This window comes from Fringilla coelebs (assembly GCF_963513975.1).
Source record: "Fringilla coelebs genome assembly, chromosome: 2".
Classification (NCBI taxonomy): Eukaryota; Metazoa; Chordata; class Aves; order Passeriformes; family Fringillidae; genus Fringilla; species Fringilla coelebs.
Genome location: NC_140029.1, coordinates 33,404,069 through 33,424,197, shown reverse-complemented (window position 1 = coordinate 33,424,197; position 20,129 = coordinate 33,404,069). Strand labels below are relative to the sequence as shown.

Genomic DNA, 20,129 nt, shown 5'->3' with positions numbered 1-20,129 from the left:
GAGTTCTCAATTCAAAAATGTGATCAGATTTTGTCGAACAAAGTTGGGTAAGAGCAGCATGCTCATGGAGTTACCTAAAACAGGGGTGATTATTTCTCTCTAACAGGGGAGAGGTGTAATGTGAGATTGTTCACAGCTGGCTAAATGTAAATTAGATATTGCAGGATCTAATTTCCTGGTGCTGGAATCCTGGGTGAAAAGGAATCTCAGTGCAGAAGTTTAGTGTAAGGTGTAGGAGAAAAAAATCAGTACATGAATTTGAAAAGTGTTAATTTTTATACAGAGGGCAGCTGTTAAGAGAATTTTAGCTGTAGCTTTGTGTAACAGTTAAATTTATCTAGTGAGATACTGCAGTGATTCCTTGGGGTCAGTATCATCCTTTTTAGTAAGTCACAGAAGGGTAAAGAGCAGATTAGTGGTATTTCTTGACATCATTCTATTGAAAGAAATTATTCTCAGAGAGACAAAAAGAGTGAAAAACAGTAATTAAAACTATTTATGGGATGGAAAGGAAAGAAGCAACTGTGTTTAGGTGTGCATATTCTACAGAAGAAAGAAAGAAAACTAGAATAGTGCTGCTTGGAAGGAGAGCTACGGGCAATAGATGATTTTGTAATGCTATCAAGTGAAGCTGTGGTCCCTTGATAGCTTTACAAAATAAGCTTTAATATTTCACACTAAATCCATTAAGTCCGTGGGAGTTCTTATTGATTTGAATGTAGCCACGTTTTCCTGAATATTTTTTGTGAAATATTTCAAAATATTTCCTAATTTTCCAAAAGAGAGAAAATAAGAAGCTTGTAAGAGACTGGGTTTTTTTAGACTTTCTTTGAACTGCATTCTGACATATATACATTAAGAATTCTTCTCTAGAATTAATTTCTAGGGAATGTTCTACGTGAGGCAAACAAAACTAAATTTTGTTCTTTACTTTAAAGCTGTATGCCACTGGATATGGGGCAGGTGGTAGGCTTGGAATTGGAGGAACAGAATCAGTTTCTACTCCAACTTTACTGGAATCCATTCAACACGTGTTCATAAAGAAAGTTGCAGTGAACTCAGGAGGAAAGCACTGTTTGGCACTGTCTTTTGAAGGAGAAGTTTATTCCTGGGGTGAAGCAGAGGATGGCAAACTTGGTCATGGAAACCGAAGGCAAGTAACACTTGACAATGTTATTTTTAAGAAAATTGTTAATGGATACTTATCATAGTTGCTGTATATTTTTCTAGTGAATGAATTTTTCTAGTAAAAAATAAATCTTTAGGATATCAAACTGGAGCAAAGCAAATACTCAGTGATTTTAGGTGTCCTCATTCTCATTTTAAGAGAGGACTCTCCATAGGGTGGTGAATGTGAGTGGCCCATCCCAGAAGTTTTGTCCAGACGGATGTTTTCTTTTCAGCCCTTGTGATCGCCCTCGTGTGATTGAGTCTCTGAGAGGCATAGAGGTGGTTGACATTGCTGCTGGGGGAGCACACAGCGCTTGCATTACAGCTGCAGGAGACCTTTTCACATGGGGAAAGGGACGCTATGGACGCCTCGGCCATGGAGACAGTGAGGACCAGCTGAAACCTAAACTGGTAGGAAACCTTTGGAGCACTCAGCAGTCTCAGTCCAGTTAATATCTTCTGATTTATAAATTTTTGCATTTCTGCATACAAAGAATGAAAGGGTAGAACAGTGGCACGTGTTTGCAAGAAATGAACAAGCTGCTGTGATTGAAAGGATAAAATGAAAGAGGAGCTGCAGACCGTTGCTAATGGTCACCAAACAGCTTACAAGGAATTTGTTTTAGAGATGTAAAGAAAATTTAAAGAAATATGTGAAGTTTTGTGCTGCTTTCAATGGTGGATTGTGCCATCTGGAGTCTATTTCAAGTAGTGGCAAGGATAGGAAGGAGGTGATGTATATGGGTCGCCAACCTTTTACTTTGTTTTTCCAAATCCCATACTTCATCACTAGGTGGCATCATTTCAAAAGATGTCGACTAAATTCAGATTATGATGCAAGTGCCCAAAAATTGTAAACTAGTAAAAGATTACTTGAAAATAAGATTTTTTTTTCACATACTGTATTCAGTACAAGCCCAGAGTGCCTGAAATTATTTCAACAGAATATAGTCTTTGATAACCTTAGGTGTTTTGTATTGTTCTCCCTGACATTGAGGTGAAAAAATTCAACTAGTTCACCAATTAAAAGACAATAAATCCTGTATTTAAAATACATAATTAGTTTTCATTTTGCTGTTTGAAAAGAGCAAAGCTCTTAGAGTTGCCTTTATTTCCTTGTTCCTGTGCTGTTTCAGACTTGTAGTTCCAGTCATCATCTCTCTTAGCTGAGTTTGTCATCTTTTATGAAACTAGATAACTGAGTATTTTAGGGTAAACAAAAATGGGTGATTTCATTCCAGGTGGAAGCTCTCCAGGGTTACCGTGTGATTGATATAGCCTGTGGCAGTGGAGATGCACAGACACTCTGCCTCACTGATGATGATACAGTCTGGTCCTGGGGTGATGGAGATTATGGAAAACTTGGGAGAGGAGGCAGTGATGGCTGTAAAGTACCAATGAAGGTATTTCTGTGTAATTTTTTCGTCACTTTAGAAGCTATGATGTTGGTGGAGAATGCTGAAGACAGATTTGTCAATATGTGCAAACTTTCATCCATCCTGGAACATTGGGATTCTTCTGGTGGTTGTTAAAAGGGAACTTTGTAGGCTATAGTAACAGGAATTCAAGCTTAGTGCTGACTGTTAAAGTTGCTCTTGAAGGCTTTTCTTTGAAAAACATTGCTGGTGTACATAATACTGCTAATTTTAATTTTGGTTCCGGTCAAAACATTAGGTTTTGCCAAGAAATCTTAATGTTTCCTTGTGTTAATAAATTTACAACAGTCATAAGGTCAGTCCAGAAAAGGGTATCAATTCTTTGCAAAGTAATCTTACTTTATATTAAACCCTTTTTTGTGAATGCATGATTGACTTGGCATTTCTTCACATGTTATGGATGAAATCCACATAGCCACTAAATTTGAGTTCCAGCATTTGTTATGAAGGTGAATGTTGCTTGTGTTTGAGAAATGTGTCTGTCACTGTGAATACCTATGCACAGTGGATTTTTGCTCCTAAATTGAGAATTACTTGGATACAGGTATCCCCATTGTGTTTCCAAATGTTTCCAGCATGGTGTAACATAATGTAAAAATACCTTGTTTATGTTTCATCAGTCAGTCCCGTAGGTAAAGCAGCATAAGGTCCTACACAGAATAAATGGGAAGTGTCTGCTGGAGATAGAAATATTTTCATTATGTCAACAGATTCACACCCATGTCTTACAATCTAAGGATGATTTAGTGTTAGCAGACAAAGCCTTATCATTTCTACTGTGGTTAATTGCAGAGTTACTATGGGCAAAACATTCTAGAGGTGATCTTCAACAGTTTGTGAAATTTGAGCTTCTTTTTAGTACTTAAGCAGTAAACTATAGAAAGATGGAAGGAATGGAATTCTTCTAAATCATCTACATAAACATTTTTATTTTTAAATATATATATAGCCATACAGTGGCTTGTTATATTTTACTTAAGACAGATGAGTCTACAGTCTCCTTAATTAACTCATTTAATTTTCATTTGATATTATTTTTCTAGATTGATTCCCTTACAGGTCTTGGAGTGGTTAAAGTAGAATGTGGATCACAATTTTCTGTGGCCCTTACCAAATCTGGAGCTGTGTATACATGGTGAGTGTTGTGTATTTGTTATTTTGACAGTGTTAGATGTCACCTTGTCTGTAATAGATATCAGTGTTACACTTCCTTCACTGTTTTGATCGTCTCTTTCAAAAATTTGGGTTCTCGAGTCTTGATTAGTAATAAAATCTCCCACTCTGGGGAACATTTTCTAGTGCCATGAAAGAAAAATCCAAGTATTTTTTCTTGGAAACATAAGCACAGGGTTGTCATTCCAGACACTGACCACTGCAAGAATTTCCAAGGAGGTCAGTAGGATAAGCATGAAGTGTCATGCAGGGCAGACAGTGATAACATAAATAACACTCTCGTGTATTATCAAAACTGTGTCTAGCTTGTGGCTGTAGTCTGAGAATTTGATTTTAGAAATCATTGTTTTAATCTTCCTTACACCATTCCAAATTTTGTAGTTTAAACTGCTAGACTGAAATGTTTAAAAGGACTTAGCAAAATACCTTTCCAACTTCTCTCAGCTACCTTGTCTGTATAACATTTAGGTATCCTTAAACTGTATGAAGTTCCAGTCTCTGAGATCAGAAAATACACTGTTTTTGCAGATAAATGCTTCTAATACTTGATTCCTTTAAGAGTTAAAAATAAAGGAAAGTGATAAAAGGAACTACCCAGATTAAGTAGGAACGTTGTATTGGAGCTGTAAGAGTCTGTACTGAGTTAGCAGAATCACATCCATACAAAGTAGAGATGATTCATGTTGAATGTTTGGAGAATATTTTGTTATTGGACTTAATAAGTACATCTACAGGTCAAGTGTCAGACATAGCCTGTCATTACTTGTTTTTCACAGTTAAAACTCAGTTTTTAAATGTTTACTTCTCTGTGCAGGGGCAAGGGAGATTACCATCGCTTAGGCCATGGATCTGATGATCATGTTAGAAGACCACGACAAGTGCAGGGACTGCAAGGAAAGAAAGTCATTGCAATTGCTACGGGGTCTTTGCACTGTGTTTGCTGCACTGAAGATGGTATAAAAATCAAAGAATTTACTTAGTTCTTAGCACTGTATTTGAAAAAATTGAAACTTTATCTTTTAGTCAACTGTTGGTAGGTTGTCCTTGCTAAAAATGCTGGTTCTGTGGGCATGGACATATTTTGTATTTGCAGATGTTGCGTATTTCTTGAGCAGCAAGCTTGACATTAAAGTGATCACATAGAACTAAATTAATGAAAATTAAAGAATTTAAGTTACATAAGCACTGATCAAAGAAAAATATGGAGTTCTAAAGGTGATTACAGAATGGTCAAGCAGTAGCATTGAATGGACTTGGCTTTTTTTTTTTTTCAGGGTCTGGTGAGTTTGTTGAAGTGTTTAACTTACTAAATGAAGCACTGCACAAACAATATTGCTTCTTGCAATATTGCAGGTTGAGATAGTGAACGTTCTTTGTAGCAGATTCACTCCCACAATTAACAACTCCACACAATAACTGAGGGTTTTATAGGTGCTTGTGAAATATACAAGCTGAAAATGAATGGGAGTAATGAATTTAGCTGCAGAAAATAAATGCTCAGGAATGAGGTTGTTACTTTTAAAGTATTTCCCAATTATCTCGCAACAGCAAGCACCTATTATAGTATCTTGTCTAGTAAAAGAGCCTATTATAGGATTTTTGTCTTACACAAAATATTAAGCTTTTTATTTTTTTTTTTCATATTGGCTTTGCTTTTGCTATGAAACTGTCAAATACAGGCTGTTTCCTGATGTTCTGTTCCAGAGTATGGTGCTCTACCATCTCCTCCTATTCTGGGGCAGAACCTTTCAGTTATACAAATTATGAGGAAAGAAATGCATCTATGCAGCTTCTCTGTAGAGACTGTGGACCTGACTGTGTCAATCAAGATTTATCTGCGCTAGATAGTGGATTTCAGGATGGCCATCAGTCACAGAAATCTTGTTTGCAACCAAAGCTTTATCTGGTTAAATAATTGATAAAAGGTTGTATATTAGCCTTGGGATAATAATTTATTTTTTTTGGTTTAGGGGAAGTGTATACATGGGGAGATAATGATGAAGGGCAGCTTGGAGATGGAACAACTAATGCCATCCAAAGACCACGCCTGGTTGCAGCACTTCAGGGTAAAAAGATCAACAGAGTGGCCTGTGGCTCAGCACATACTTTGGCTTGGTCAACCAGTAAACCTGCTAATGCTGGCAAGCTACCTACACAGGTAATGTTTTTGGTTTATTGAATTCAGATTTTAAACATACTTGGTGTGCTTATTGCTGACCTTTCAGTGGATGTATTTCCTTTCCAAATCCTTGTATAAGCTCAGTGTGCTTTAGTTTGACTTCAGGTTTGAGCCAGTTACTTTGTTTTACTTCTGTATTTCCAAAGGATTCCATTTTTCTGAGCTGAAAAAGCCTCTTCATTCAGTTTTTAATCCTAATGTGGAACAGTAACTCGGTTTGAAAATTGGCAGGAATTTAGTTCTGCCTTGCAGCTATGAAAATGTTATGCCTTCCAAGGGAGTTCTTCGTTGCTTGCTTTATATTGAGAAGACTTGTTTTTTGAATATTCTGTATTTCAGCTACTTCTGGAAGTACTGATGACAGGATGTAAAATGTATTTGTGTATGGATAAATTGTAAGATATGGAACAGCATTTGTATTCTAGCCATCATATAATACTTGGTTCAGTTTAGATGGATACTATTAGTATCTTTTATAAACAACTGAACTCCATGTATGAAGTTTTGATAGTGTGAATAAGCAAATATCTGAATTTCTAATACAAGTTTATCTACAAATCTAAAGATTGTTGTTCTACTGAATACAATAAAGTGTATAATAATTATAATTTACATTTGGATATCATTGCCTTATCATAGGTTCCTATGGAGTACAATCATCTGCAGGAAATTCCCATCATTTCATTAAGAAACAGGCTTCTGCTCCTGCATCACATTTCAGAACTCTTCTGTCCTTGCATTCCAATGTTTGATCTTGAAGGAAGACTTGATGAGACTGGTCAAGGACCCTCAGTTGGGTTTGACACATTACGGGGAATACTGATATCACAGGGAAAGGTATTGTATCAAAGTCTTTCTAAGGGAGAGATTTGTAACCATAACAGAGAAGTGCTGTTTAACCTGTTTCTGAAGAAAAAAGAGCTGTATATCTAAATATGTTCTGTAAGTTGTGTATCAGATATTTGCAATCTGATGATGCCAACTTCGTGTTCTTTATACAGTGTTTTTCTCAGCTCTTCATCATAGTGCTGTTGTGTGTTGATCTTGAAAATAACTTTGTTGTAAATCTTCAGTTTGTAGTATAGCTGAATTCTTCTAGAGTATTAAGTGGGTGATATCCTGGAAAAAATGTAAGATAGCAGACAATGATCAACTCATACCTGTTTGTATTTCAGTTATCAAGTTCAGGTGATATACTAGTTAATCCAAAACTCTGTGCAGATACACACTTGTTTTAGACTGAGCTAAAAGGGACAATAGAATACCTAGGAGTTCAGTCTCAAGTGGTAGTAAAAGGGGATTTTAGTAGTTAAGTCAGTAATGAGAAAATGTAGATAACTGTAATGCTTTAAAGCTGCAACACTTATTCAAAACTTCAGATATGATAAGCCATAAAAACATGGTTTGCCTTCAGTATAATCATCAGGTTTGGGTCTGAATTTTCTCACTGTCACAGTAATTTGTCTAACTGAAAAAGAAAACATTATACAAACAGACAGAATCTGCTGGGAGATACCTTTGAAAAGAGAATTGATTAGTTTCCCCCTGCAGTGCTGTTCTGTGTCCTTAAATAAGACACATGGCCTGTAACTAGATGACTTAGTATCTGTTGTCTCAGGGTCTCTTTCTCTAGACTCCAGTAAAATTGTGTAGTAGAACAACCAAGCTGTGTACATACTTCACAGACCAAGGGAAGTCATCAGAACCTAAACTAGAAAGGAAATCCTTGCTGTTCCATTCATGAGACTTTGATTTGTTAACTCTATTAAATTCTGAGTCCTTACATACATAATGTTATATATAACAATGTGTGTGCAGGAGGCACATTCAACCTGATTTTCTTTGGGTCTGCAGAATAGCTTCAGAAATGCTTCAGACATAAGATAAAATGGGACATCAGGCATAAATACACCAGCAACATTCATGAGGCATCAGAGGTTGTGATGCCATGTTCATATCTAGGCATTTAAATCAAGCTTACCTTCAGAGATTCTAAAGACTTCAAAATCTTCTTAATTTTGCTTGAAATTGACTACAAAATTATATCCAAATATTTAGTGTGGGAACCTCGGATACTTGAATTTGCTTTTTAAAAAAATGTATTTGTTGTTTATTTATTGCTTTCCATAGTAAGATGATCTCATCTTTGGTTTTATTGATTGTCATTCTCTGTGTTACTTATCCTCTATATACTTACATTTTTCTGGTATAAAATAATTTATACTTGTACTCAGCAATACATTGGTTGCTTAATAATCTGGGTGCAGTGCAATCTTTCAAGCCATGGTTTTAAGTGATACAGATGGGATTTCTTTACTTTTTTAGTATCCCTACTGTTTTAGACATGAAACAGATTAGCATAAATAACATGATCATTGACTTACATATTGCACCTTCATATTCTGCTGCTTTTTTATTTCCTGCCTTGAACTACGTGTTAATCTGCAAAATATGTGCAGGGTTCTTACTTGATTTCATTTCTGCTATTTTCTGGATGTTTTTTATTTAGGAGGCAGCTTTCAGAAAAGTTGTGCAAGCTACTATGGTAAGAGACCGTCAGCATGGGCCAGTGGTGGAGCTCAACAGGATACAGGTATCTTCACTCTCTCTGATTCACTCTCTCTGTGCTTAGCCCACAGGGCTGTGTTGATCTAAGCCCTTTCTTTGTTTCAGCTGTTTGGTATTTGAATGCTAAAGAGTTGAATTTTTATCAGAGGATCCAGCAATAAAGAAGTGACTGCAGTTTTAGGGCTGCTTACATTCTTTTCAGTATGTTTTTATCCATCCTGCAGTTGTTTGGGGAGAGGGTGACACTTGTTGAAATGTTAAGGGAATGATTTAGACTCTTAAGGATCAAAGTGTGTCCTGCTTGATAAAGGACTGCCTTTTCAGAACTCACTACATTACATAGTTTAAGAGAGTAGTGATTCTGATGCTTTTCTTACCTTTCCAAATGCTCAGCTGAATGAAGGTAGAAAAAGAGAAAAAAAAATGAAGGGTAAGGAAAAAAAAAGGCAAGGAAAGAAAGCTCTTGAATATAATTAAAATTCAGGATGATAAACTCTTGTCCTTTGGTGGTCATCACATGTAGTCATATTGATTGCATAAGTCTTTGATACAAAAAGGCTTTTTTCTTTATCATTGATGTTAGAAAATGTAATGTTGTGCCTTAGGCCAGATATGCCTTTTTTCCATAGATACTTCTGTAACACAGAATAGTAAAACACTGTTTTCATTTAAATGGACTGCAGCCTGATCTTAGAGTCAGCATGCATTTCTTTCCTGTTGTGGTGGGTTCTTTTTTCATTTCTTTTTCCCTTAATATGGAAAACCATTACCATTTGTGAGGTGAAAATTTAAATTTGTTATTTTCTGTTAGTCAACATAAGTACATCCTGTTTTGGCTGGACCCTGTTTCTACTTCTTTGCAATTTCTTGTGCTAATGTTGTGTTGTTCTAGTTTATTAGAATCTTAGAATCACTAAGTTTTTACTTATTGAGTCCAACTGTATTATTTGGGAAGCTGAAGAGAGTACCAGAGATTTTTTTAGTTACTTTATAAGTGTGTGAATTCAGAAACTCCAATAAATATTGCTGGTATTTTAAGCAGGAAACTAGTGATGAGTAGCTTTTGGGATAGTTTCCTAGTGTCCTCCTTCATTAATTGAGATAGGCTTTCCCTTGTGTTTCAGTTTTATTATTTAAATCTGTCTTGAACCCTACAAAAGCATTGGCAGCTTCCCTTCTTCATAGCTTCCAGGGGAAATAATAAAATAAAGTAACTATGGTGGTTTAGCCAAGTGAAGACTAAAAGAGGTCATGTTCATAATGTGCCCTGATTACACAGTACCAAATATGGCTTACAATTTCTTGAGTTAGCTTTTGCTCAGAATGAAAATGTGGATTCTGAAACTGTTTGATCCTTTAATTGAAGGTTCAAGGCTGTTTTATGTAGTCTCAAAAAAGCTTAATGTCAGTGTTAAATCTTCCTTGCAGGTGTAAGTTAAAGTGCAGCTGGGCTTTAAGACCTCTTGGCTTTCAGAAGACTGTTCTTGCAGTTTATAGATTATATGGTGCAGTCAGTTCACTTCATCTTCCTTGATGTAAAAAAACAGATGAGTTTTTAATTTAAACTTGTTTTCCAGGTATTGACTCGTCTTTTACAATACTTCCCCAGCATCCCTTGCTAGTAGTGGTTTCTTTAGAAGTTCCAGAACTGAACATAGGAGCAGTGTAAACCCAAGCAAAGCAGCACTCCTTTCTGCTGGGGTCCAGTGTTACAGGGACCAAGTTCCCTTAGGGTAGATGACATTCACCTTACATATTTCTTGGCCCTGGGTCTTTTCTGTTGGAGCCTTGTCATGGTGGCACATGGTGGTTTTCTGTAGTTTTTCTGCTCAGGGTATGTGAGAAAAAATGTGGTGGCTGTACTGTAACTCAACTGTGTGTTACCCTGGTGTTTCTATAGCATAAAATGGAGTGTAGATATTTTATGCTTTGAGCTGTAGCAAGCTTGGATGCACAGAAGCAGTATGGGATGCTGCTGGAGGACTGCATAGGGCAGAAGAAACCAAATTTCATGCAAGTTTATCCATACTACATTTTGGGAATAATCATTTTGGGAAGTAAGATGTTTCAGAACAGCACCTGGGCCCTGGTCTGGAAAGGTGTAATATAAATGGTCAAAAACTAAGCCAGAAGTGAGCTAACAGTTAAGTGACTAGACAGGGTCGCAGTGCTCAGGTTTACTTGCAGACCCTCTTACTTGCAGCTCAGATTTTCTAGTGTTTAAGTTGTGGTGTAGTTCATGCAGTGTCAAATGGACAGTGTGTTTTGACCTCTAAGCAGATAATTTCATAATGCTGTGTTAAAACACATCTTTGCACAGCAGTGGAAAGGAAGTTTTTCCTTCTCAAAAGGATGCAGATTTCAGTTATTAAGGAGAACGTCTGCTTGCATGAATGTAATATGGCAAAGAATCTCCTTGTTTAATGGTCTTTACTCTGAAGGGAGGAATGTGGTATGTATGGATATATTAAGTACCACTTTTAGTTTCTTCCTCCTTACAAGGACTTCTTATGCAATGTGGATTATAGGTATCTCACTAACAGGATAAGTAAAAATGGTCTGATCTTAAAGTAGGCACAGCATATGAATGAATTAATGATTTGTTCTTTTTGAGTGTCATTTCAAATTAAATAACATCCCTCCTTCCTGGTTATTGTCTTCTCCCTTATCAAATGTACTTTTAAAGAACATTCATTTCATGACAGCCTTCATTTTCTTACACTGATCAGACTAAGGTTTTTTTGTCTGCTTGTGTAGAATAGTCTTTACTCCTCATGTTTTTATAGTCTTATTTATTCTGTAGCATTTAAGTTTGAGCAAACTGAAACTCAGGGTACAAGTGAGAACTATGTACTTTTAGAATTATTACAGTGATACTTCTGTACCTCTTCTGATGACTTTGTGACATCTTTGAATTGTGTTACCTTCATAGATCTGTCTTAACATATATTCCTTTTTCTTAGCTGGCTCCAACTCAGAAGCTGTCATCTTTTTGTAAACCTTTTTTGTTAGTGTCTGAGTGCATGGCTTTGTGTACTAGATTTCTCTCAGCTTTTGGGAGAGAAATCTTCTGCGTTGAAGAGAGTCTCATAGGATGACCAGTATTTTTCCAGGCGCTTAAGACTAATAAAAAGTTTCTCAATTTAAAACTTTTTGGGCATACAAATTTCACAGAAATCCATTGAATTAAAACTAGCTTGTGTTGATAGAGAGCATCTTACACATGAAGAGGATCTGGGTTTATCAGCCTTTCACTAAAACCTGAAAGAAATCTGATGGTTGTTTCATCCAGAGCCATCAGAAATACACAGCATGAGAACAACTGGATTTCGAGATGCCCTGCAGCTTGTAGTGTGACTAAATACAGTGGGATAAATTTGAGCTATTTCTGAATTAATGGTCTCACAGATACTGATGGTCTGTGTGCATGTAGGAGTCCATTTGCACTCAGGACAGGTTGAGAAGATAAATTGAAGAACACCAAGCGGTGAAAAAAAAGCTTTGTGTTTCTTCAGCTCTTTGTTCACTTTCCATTTCTTTCCTCTCTATACTGGTAAAATACTTTTTGTATTCTTACCTCTTTGTGTGCATCTCTTGCAGCCAAATCCATGGAAATTTACTTTCATGCCAATCTTAGGGATCTCCATAAAATATTAAAACACACTTTTTCTGTAGGTGCCTAAGAAAACATTATTTGTGTATCTATATACAGATGTATTGTGGTAGTATTTACTCTCTTTTAGAGGCTCCTAGTAAGTATGATAGATGCATATTTAGTCATTACTGTTAATGAATATAATAACACCTTCAGTTTTCTGGCCAACAACACAGTCTCTAATCTGTCTCGTGTGTGAAAAACTTACCCAGATTTGTCAGTTGAATCTATGAGTAGAGATAGGATGAATTAAGTAAATGGACTGAAATCAGAAAAACGTAATTAGCCAAGTCATGAGCTGTTTCTTTAGAAACAAGAGATGTCTCTATCATCAGACTTCATCTTTGCTATCCCTCTGTCTTTTTCCATTTTCCTTTAAAGCTGAACAGATATAGTGCTGATTAATGACAGATGAACAAAGAACACTTGGAAATTAAAGATAAGGTGTTGGTGGCTGGGGGAACTGAAAATTCCTAATTTATCTGCACAGTGATGCCAGTTAAAATATATTTTACAGTGACTTTTATAATGTGCTTACTCAATAGGTAAAACGTTCCAGGAGTAAAGGAGGACTGGCTGGACCTGATGGTACAAAGTCAGTGTTTGGACAGATGTGTGCTAAAATGAGCTCCTTTAGCCCTGATAGCCTTCTCCTTCCTCATCGTGTTTGGAAAGTCAAGTTTGTTGGTAAGAAAATTCTCAGCACTCCACCCCTTCCTACTTTGCATTTAATTTTACAGTTTTCTTGGGATTTACTCTTTTGGAGACCTGATGGAAGGAAGAAAGAGATCTGGAAAAACAGTGTATGTGTGTGGGCAGAGGAAGGTGCTTAAAATGCTGGGAAGTAAAAAAACCTTTCAAAATAATTTTATAAAACCCCTCAAAATTAATGGAAGTGTGTCTGTAATTCTCTTCAGGTTCTTGGGCAGCTCTTTTGCTTACAACAAACATTCTGCAAAATATAAACCTAATTTTTCAGCTGTCTGAATTGGCAAATAATCCAGGCTAGCTAGTTTTACTGGTAGGGTAGTTTTTACAATTCACCTGTCACTCTGAGCTTTTTAATAAAAAATATTTTAGATTGAAGAGCCATTTTATCTATTGTGTAAGGGCTAAATAAAACATATCTGCTTTAAAATGCCACTCATGAAAAAGCAATAGTATTCCTTTTCTATTTCTGTTGTGTTTTATTGTGATTAGCATATGGCACAAAATATTTTTTGCCCTCTGTTAAAATAGTATTTTTGGCATTGTGATACGTCATATAATCTAAATGATAATGTTTTGCAGTGAACTAGAAACATCCAAATGCAGAGCCAGACTTCTGGGTTCTGATATGAAGGAATACAACAGTGTAGCTTTTAGTAAAGTTTTGTTTACACAATTATCCCCAGAGGGGAAATAGAGTTTATTTCAAGTTATTTTTGAAAGAATATTTAATTTTGAGCCCTTTTTCTTCTCCAAGGTGAATCTGTGGATGATTGTGGTGGAGGTTATAGTGAATCAATAGCAGAAATGTGTGAAGAACTTCAGAATGGGCTGACCCCTCTGTTAATTGTGACACCAAATGGAAGAGATGAGTCTGGAGCAAACAGAGATTGTTTCCTGTTAAATCCTGCTGCCAAGTCACTCCTGCATATGAACATGTTTCGCTTTCTTGGTAATTTCTTAGCATCTTTGTGACATTCTGTGTGCTTTATGTGTAGTCAGAATATTGGGAATCTAACAGAAGCAATGTTTAAACTTGCAGGTGTACTTCTGGGCATTGCTATCCGGACTGGCAGCCCTCTGAGCCTCAACCTGGCTGAGCCAGTGTGGAAACAGCTTGCAGGAATGAACCTAACAATTGCTGATCTCAGTGAGGTGAGAAGGAAGTTCCTGGGTAGGATATAACTTAGAGAAGACAAGCAGACTCTGGCAGGAATTTCTCAAGTGATTGTTTTCTGTGGTTTTTATGTCCTTGTATTTTGACTGGCCTTTTATATTTTGAGCCACTATAGAGGGATGATTTGTACTGACTATTAAAACTGCAAATTTAAGTTGTTCAAGAGTAGTCAAATAATCTATTTGAATTCTAGAGCATTCTCAACTCTTCCTATGGGTTTGACTAGACAATCTTTGTGGTTCACCTCCTACTTCCCAGTAGACCTTTCTGTGGCTGTTACTGTCTGTTGTACCCAGGGTGCAATACCTGATTTGAGGGCACAGGCCTGCACTGTTTTGAAGTAAAAGAGAGTGAGTTCAATCTGTTACTAGTTTGTGCTCACACACTGAATTTCACAAGCTTTCAGTTTCTGTTTACTGAGCTCAGTAAATGTGGAATAAGACTTAGGTCTTCATTTTGAAGAAAAGTTCCTTCTCAAATACTCACATGTAGAAATGTACTTCCTATAAAAGCATTGAGTCATTTACTTGCCATTGAGGAGATTCCTTTTGTACCAAATCCAGTGCTGGTAGGGATGATTATGCTCTTAAGCTTTAAATCCATTTTCTTATATGATACAGTTTCTTGGCAAATGCCCTCCAAAAAGATTGACATCTAGAATATGTGCACTCTCCCACATCCAACATAATGAAGCTTTATGTAAAGCACTAGGCCATTTTATGGCTTTGAATTCAAGTCAGATGAATTGTGGTCAAGGACATTGGCCAAAGCTTTTGGTAGGTGACACACGATGCACTGCTTTTGGTATGCAAGAGATGCTGTTGTATAGTGCTAGTAAACTGGCTTTAACTCAGGTTTCTTACTTTCAAAGGTGGATAAAGATTTTATTCCCGGGCTTATGTACATTCGAGACAATGAAGCCACTTCAGAGGAATTTGAAGCTATGAGCCTCCCATTCACTGTGCCTAATGCAAGTGGTCAAGATATTCAGTTGAGTTCCAAGTACACCCATATTACACTGGATAACAGAGCAGAATATGTGAGACTGGCAATAAACTACAGGTTTGTTGAATAAATCATTAAAACCACTGATAGGAATATGCATTTTATTTTAAAAAATATGTATCAGCTTTTAAACAAAATTTTAAACTTTAAAAACTTAAAACTTTTAAACTTTAGCCTTTTATATACAAGTATATGAGTATTTTCATGTGATTACAGTGTTGATTTTCTGATTTCACTTATTGTATCTAAGGAGATGAATTTTTTTTGGAAGCTAAATAAATGAGCAGGTGTGCCTCTAGATTTGTGCTGACTAAGCAGTTTTGGCAGCCAGTTTTAATGGTGGAGTAATGTCCCAGGCATCTAATTCTTCCTGTGGGCTAAAGTAATAGGCTTGATCAGTAAACTCTTTGTGGAGGGAGCTTAGATCTAGTACTGCTGCATTCATACCTTTTCATATCATCAACTGCAGTTAAGGGCAGTATCAGCTGAATTCTTACTCCAGGTTGAAATGTACAAACCAAAATGTTCGTTCCTTGGGTAGGACAGTGTGCACAGCCCGGGTGCCACAAGCTGAGCAGCCCACAGAAATCAGTGGGAAATAAATGTTCAGTGTTTGAGGAGACTGGCCTTTGGTTGCTTACGTGGCCAGGATGAGAGCATCTCAGAGACAATCCTAAAAGCATTTTGTCTCTGAAGCAGTGGGCCTAGTGCCTACTGAAATATGTAAATTTAGGTCATTTGGATAAGAAACTGGTTCAGGCTTGCTTTATTCAATCCACCATATTCCTATTTTTAAGCAAGATCATCATAGTCTTAAATACTTGCTTATTAGTTCATAGGTACAGTGTCTGCCAGCAATTACGAATTACAGCCTTAGTTTTTCTTTTTTTTCCCCACTGTAAGTGTTTATGAACCAATACTTAGACCAGTTTCTGACAGAAAAGAGAGAGGTTTCATTTGGAGCTGATATTCCTTTGAAGAAATGTCTTTGCTCTCATGCCAGTTCTGGCTGTCGTCAGAGGACCCAAGCATTTCTAAAGCGTTTTACAGTTAAAAGGCCTTGTGGAGAAACATTTAAAGGTTAAGGATCAAGTTTTTTAACCATATGAAGCCCTTGAGAGGGAAAACTAGCACCTGAATAGAATCCATGTTGGAAAGTGGATGCAAAAGACCAAACTTGTCGCGACGTCTTTGTTTATTTTCGTGATGACTTGCCTGAGGACAGCACTTGTAAGAGATGTCTCTGCTCTGGAGGGCTCTGTAAAACATCTCAGAAATTATTTGACAGGGAAAAAAAATAAGCCAAACACAAACCGTGTGTGGCATCAGAAGTAGCAAAATGTTACTTATCTGTGCCTTTCTTGAAATAAGAAAACCTACTGTCCCCTCAGACATCCTATTTTAGTTCAGACCCTTTTTTGTTTTTATACCATAACATCTGTCTAGTGCTGAGAATGTTTGAAGTTAGAATTTCAAGATACAGCTGCTCTTTTTCCAAGAGCATATTGTTCCAAATGGGATATTGTTTTGTTTTTGCCAAGCATAGCACATTAATAATACTGGAAATAAAATATCTAAAACATGGGGAAATATCCTCTCCATACTGAGCTTGCTGTGCAATAGGAATTGGTGTAGTAATTAGGTATCTTGTAAAAAATGTTGTTGTTCTTTGGTACATAGCTGGACATTTGAGGAGAATGGTTTAAGTTGCTTTGATAACACACTAAAGTAATTGCTATAAATAATTGCTATTAATGACATTCACAGAAACTCAGAAAATGTTTCTTTACAGGCTTCATGAATTTGATGAGCAAGTTGCAGCAGTTCGTGAGGGGATGGCCCGTGTTGTTCCAGTTCCTCTACTTTCACTCTTTACCGGATATGAACTGGAAACTATGGTATCAATTTCTGCTTTGTTACTTCTGTCAGATTAACTTGGAGTGAGATTATTCATTCATTCATTTGCTTTACTAATACAAAACATTAAATGCTGTTTATGATTGCTGTGTGGTTGAAAACATCAGTTCAGGGGAAGACCAGAAAATGTTTAATTCCCCTCTTGGTGCTAGTAGAATTATTTTGACATAGCTGAGCAGTGATATAATAATTCATTATAATTATTTCAGGAAGAAACAAACAAGCAAAACCAAAGAAACCTCACATGCTAGTGATCTAGAAAGTAAATTGGAGATACTTGTCCTAAATTCATGAGTATGAAAAAAGTTCATTGCTGTCACCTGATGGGAAGATGTATGTTTAGTATTTTTGTACTAGGAGACTATGCATGGCATCTCAAACATCTGAATGCTCAGTTTGTCAGTGTAAAAGCTGATTAAATATTTTAAAGGAAGGGAGGGAACGAATCAGCTGTAATTGGTTTGATCAGACTTGTGTAGCCTATCACTGTGTTTTATTTTTCAGGTGTGTGGAAGCCCAGATATCCCACTTCATCTCCTGAAATCTGTAGCAACTTACAAAGGCATTGAACCAACTGCTTCCTTGATACAGTGGTTCTGGGAGGTGATGGAGTCCTTCTCCAACACGGAGCGATCTCTCTTCCTGCGTTTTGTGTGGGGCAGAACAAGGCTGCCCAGGACTATTGCAGACTTTAGGGGGAGGGACTTTGTTATTCAGGTAATTCAGGTGGTGTTGTTGTGTGGGATGGGGAAGTTAAAAAGCTGGTAGTGGAGAAGTAGCAGCGTGACATAGCAAAGGCCTGATTTCATTAAACTGTTCTGCAGCTTTACATTGTGGATTCAACAGTGCAACAGTTGCATGATCTCTGTGACAGTTATGTAATGTATAGAACTATTTCTTCTCTCTTGACTTGGACAAGTGGATACTCCTTTAATTTCCCAGCCATTTGTTTCTGTGAATTTTGATCGTTTTCCACTGTCAGGCAATTGTTTTTGCTGGCATTCATCTAGCATTTCATTCAGTTCAGTTAATAATTTCAGCTAAATTAAAACCACACAATCCTCAAATCATTTTTTGATACTCTCTGAAGTAATAGTGTCTTTTTTAGACTGCTCCCAACCACCTATTCATAATCAAAGCAGCTCATAAATGTCTGGTTTTATTTATTGATTTAATGGAGGGAAAATGGATTTGGCCTCTTCATGGTTCTTTTAAGAAACTTCAGCATCAGAATCAAAAATACAACAAGGTGCTAACAAAAAAATCACAGTTACTATTTCGATACTTATTTGTGTGGGCAGTGAACGAAAATCAAAAATATAGTGCTTTATTTTTCTTTTTTTTGTTAACAGGTATTGGATAAATACAATCCTCCAGACCACTTCCTTCCTGAGTCATACACGTGCTTCTTTCTCCTGAAGCTGCCCAGGTATTCCTGTAAGCAGGTCCTGGAGGAGAAGCTGAAGTATGCCATCCACTTCTGCAAGTCCATAGACACGGACGACTACGCCCGCATCGCGCTGACGGGAGAGCCCGCGGCCGATGACAGCAGTGACGACTCTGATAATGAAGATGCAGATTCTTTTGCTTCAGATTCTACACAGGACTACTTAACAGGCCATTGAAAAATAATTTAAGGAATAGTTGTTAAAAGCACTGAGGCAAATGCCAAAATGACAATGAAGCCAAGGACAGTTGTTTGTTTCAGAATAGAGACTGTATAGTCAGAGGGATGGTCATCTTCTGAACATGGGGAAAGTGTGTTTGCTACTCACAGTAGGACTTAAAGATTACAGCTTAATCCATCAGTTTAAAATAAATGGCACAGTATATGGGCATTTAACATTTATTTTAAGAGCTGAAAATGGCCCCCCATAATGCTGCACTACATTTAGAACCTTTGTGTTTACTGAAGTGTTGTAAATGTTTATATAAATATGGTAGTGCAGCATCCAAAAGGCAGTGAAACCTTTAAATTGTGGGTGCAATAGGTTTTTTCATATTAAGTGTTGTGTTCTGTGCATCTTCTTGATTGTATATTGGAAATACTGTGCAACAACGGAATAGTATTATAAATATTTCAATTAACTTTACTAGAAGTTTGTTAAAAGTTTTTGAACATTGAATAAACATTATTCCTTGAAATTCTTCTATAGATAATTAAAAATGGCCAATAGTTTCACCTCCACCCCTGGTTTGTATATTTTAGCTTATGCATTATTTATCTCAAATTTGATACCTTTCTGTGAACAGCATCATAATTCTTATCATGGAAAGTGTACTGTATATAATTGGTGCCATGTAAATGCAAAAGTTATAATTTCCCTCTAAATAAAAGTTCTGCCACATTGAGAACCAGGATGTGTTTTTTCGTGGCAATGCAGCTTGGACATGGGATGAACATGGAAACAGCTCTGCTAACAAATGTTTCTGCAATGTACAGCTTTTGACCAAACTGCTCCACCAATAGTAGGTGCATTGTGGAGAGATTTTGTGAGCTGCAGTAAACTTGAGCAAGTCCAGATAACATGGTAATTGTAGTGATTAGGTACGCCTTGTTTAGGCACTTGTTCCCAAGGCTGCTGTTGTCAGTAATGGTGAATTTATTCTTGGACACTTGGGGAAAAAAAATTGAGGAAGTGTAAGGGAGAGCTGTCATGAAGTACCCGAATAATGTGTGAGTATTCAACATTTTGCAATTTAACATTTTACAATTATGGATTCATTATTTTTTAGTGTGTGCATTCGACTTCTGTTCCAACTAGATTAAATAATAACTGTGATCATGAGCTAAGTTTTCATGAGACAGACTTGGTATTTCAGTATAGTGGTGAAACTACTGGTCAGATGTCAGTGGTTTGAAATATGTTACCTTTACAGTCCTCTCTTTAGTGCTAAAGATCTCTTGCAATAAATGCCCGTTTCCTGATCTTGTGTCTCATCAGAGGTTCCAGAAGTCAGGCCTGCTTGGTCCTCCAAATTTTCTCTGTCTGCTGCTGAAAAATGCTCTATCTATTTGAGTCTTTAAGATGCAAAACTCAAAAATCTTAAAGAAATCTCTTTTATCTTTGCTGCTGAATTTAATTTCTCCTGAGGGTAAGGAGTGAAGAAGCAGTACAGAAGGGCTCATGTGGTTGTCTG

General features: G+C 36.8%; 1 protein-coding gene across 3 annotated transcripts in view; it reads left to right on the top strand.

The window, feature by feature from the left end:
• HERC2 (HECT and RLD domain containing E3 ubiquitin protein ligase 2) overlaps nt 1-19,327 on the top strand; it is a 102,345-nt gene extending 83,018 nt beyond the window's left edge. For all 3 annotated transcript variants that reach the window (XM_084201085.1, XM_084201086.1, XM_084201084.1), the window contains exons 79-93: nt 939-1,153; nt 1,404-1,581; nt 2,412-2,573; nt 3,650-3,741; nt 4,594-4,733; nt 5,750-5,937; nt 6,598-6,795; nt 8,468-8,551; nt 12,727-12,868; nt 13,647-13,841; nt 13,932-14,044; nt 14,938-15,128; nt 16,864-16,969; nt 17,493-17,705; nt 18,341-19,327. In XM_084201085.1, coding sequence (XP_084057211.1) covers nt 939-1,153; nt 1,404-1,581; nt 2,412-2,573; nt 3,650-3,741; nt 4,594-4,733; nt 5,750-5,937; nt 6,598-6,795; nt 8,468-8,551; nt 12,727-12,868; nt 13,647-13,841; nt 13,932-14,044; nt 14,938-15,128; nt 16,864-16,969; nt 17,493-17,705; nt 18,341-18,613 — 2,490 coding nt within the window. In that variant the 3' untranslated portion in view covers nt 18,614-19,327. The remainder of the gene's footprint in view (nt 1-938; nt 1,154-1,403; nt 1,582-2,411; nt 2,574-3,649; nt 3,742-4,593; nt 4,734-5,749; nt 5,938-6,597; nt 6,796-8,467; nt 8,552-12,726; nt 12,869-13,646; nt 13,842-13,931; nt 14,045-14,937; nt 15,129-16,863; nt 16,970-17,492; nt 17,706-18,340) is intronic.
• Nucleotides 19,328-20,129: the final 802 nt, after the last annotated feature.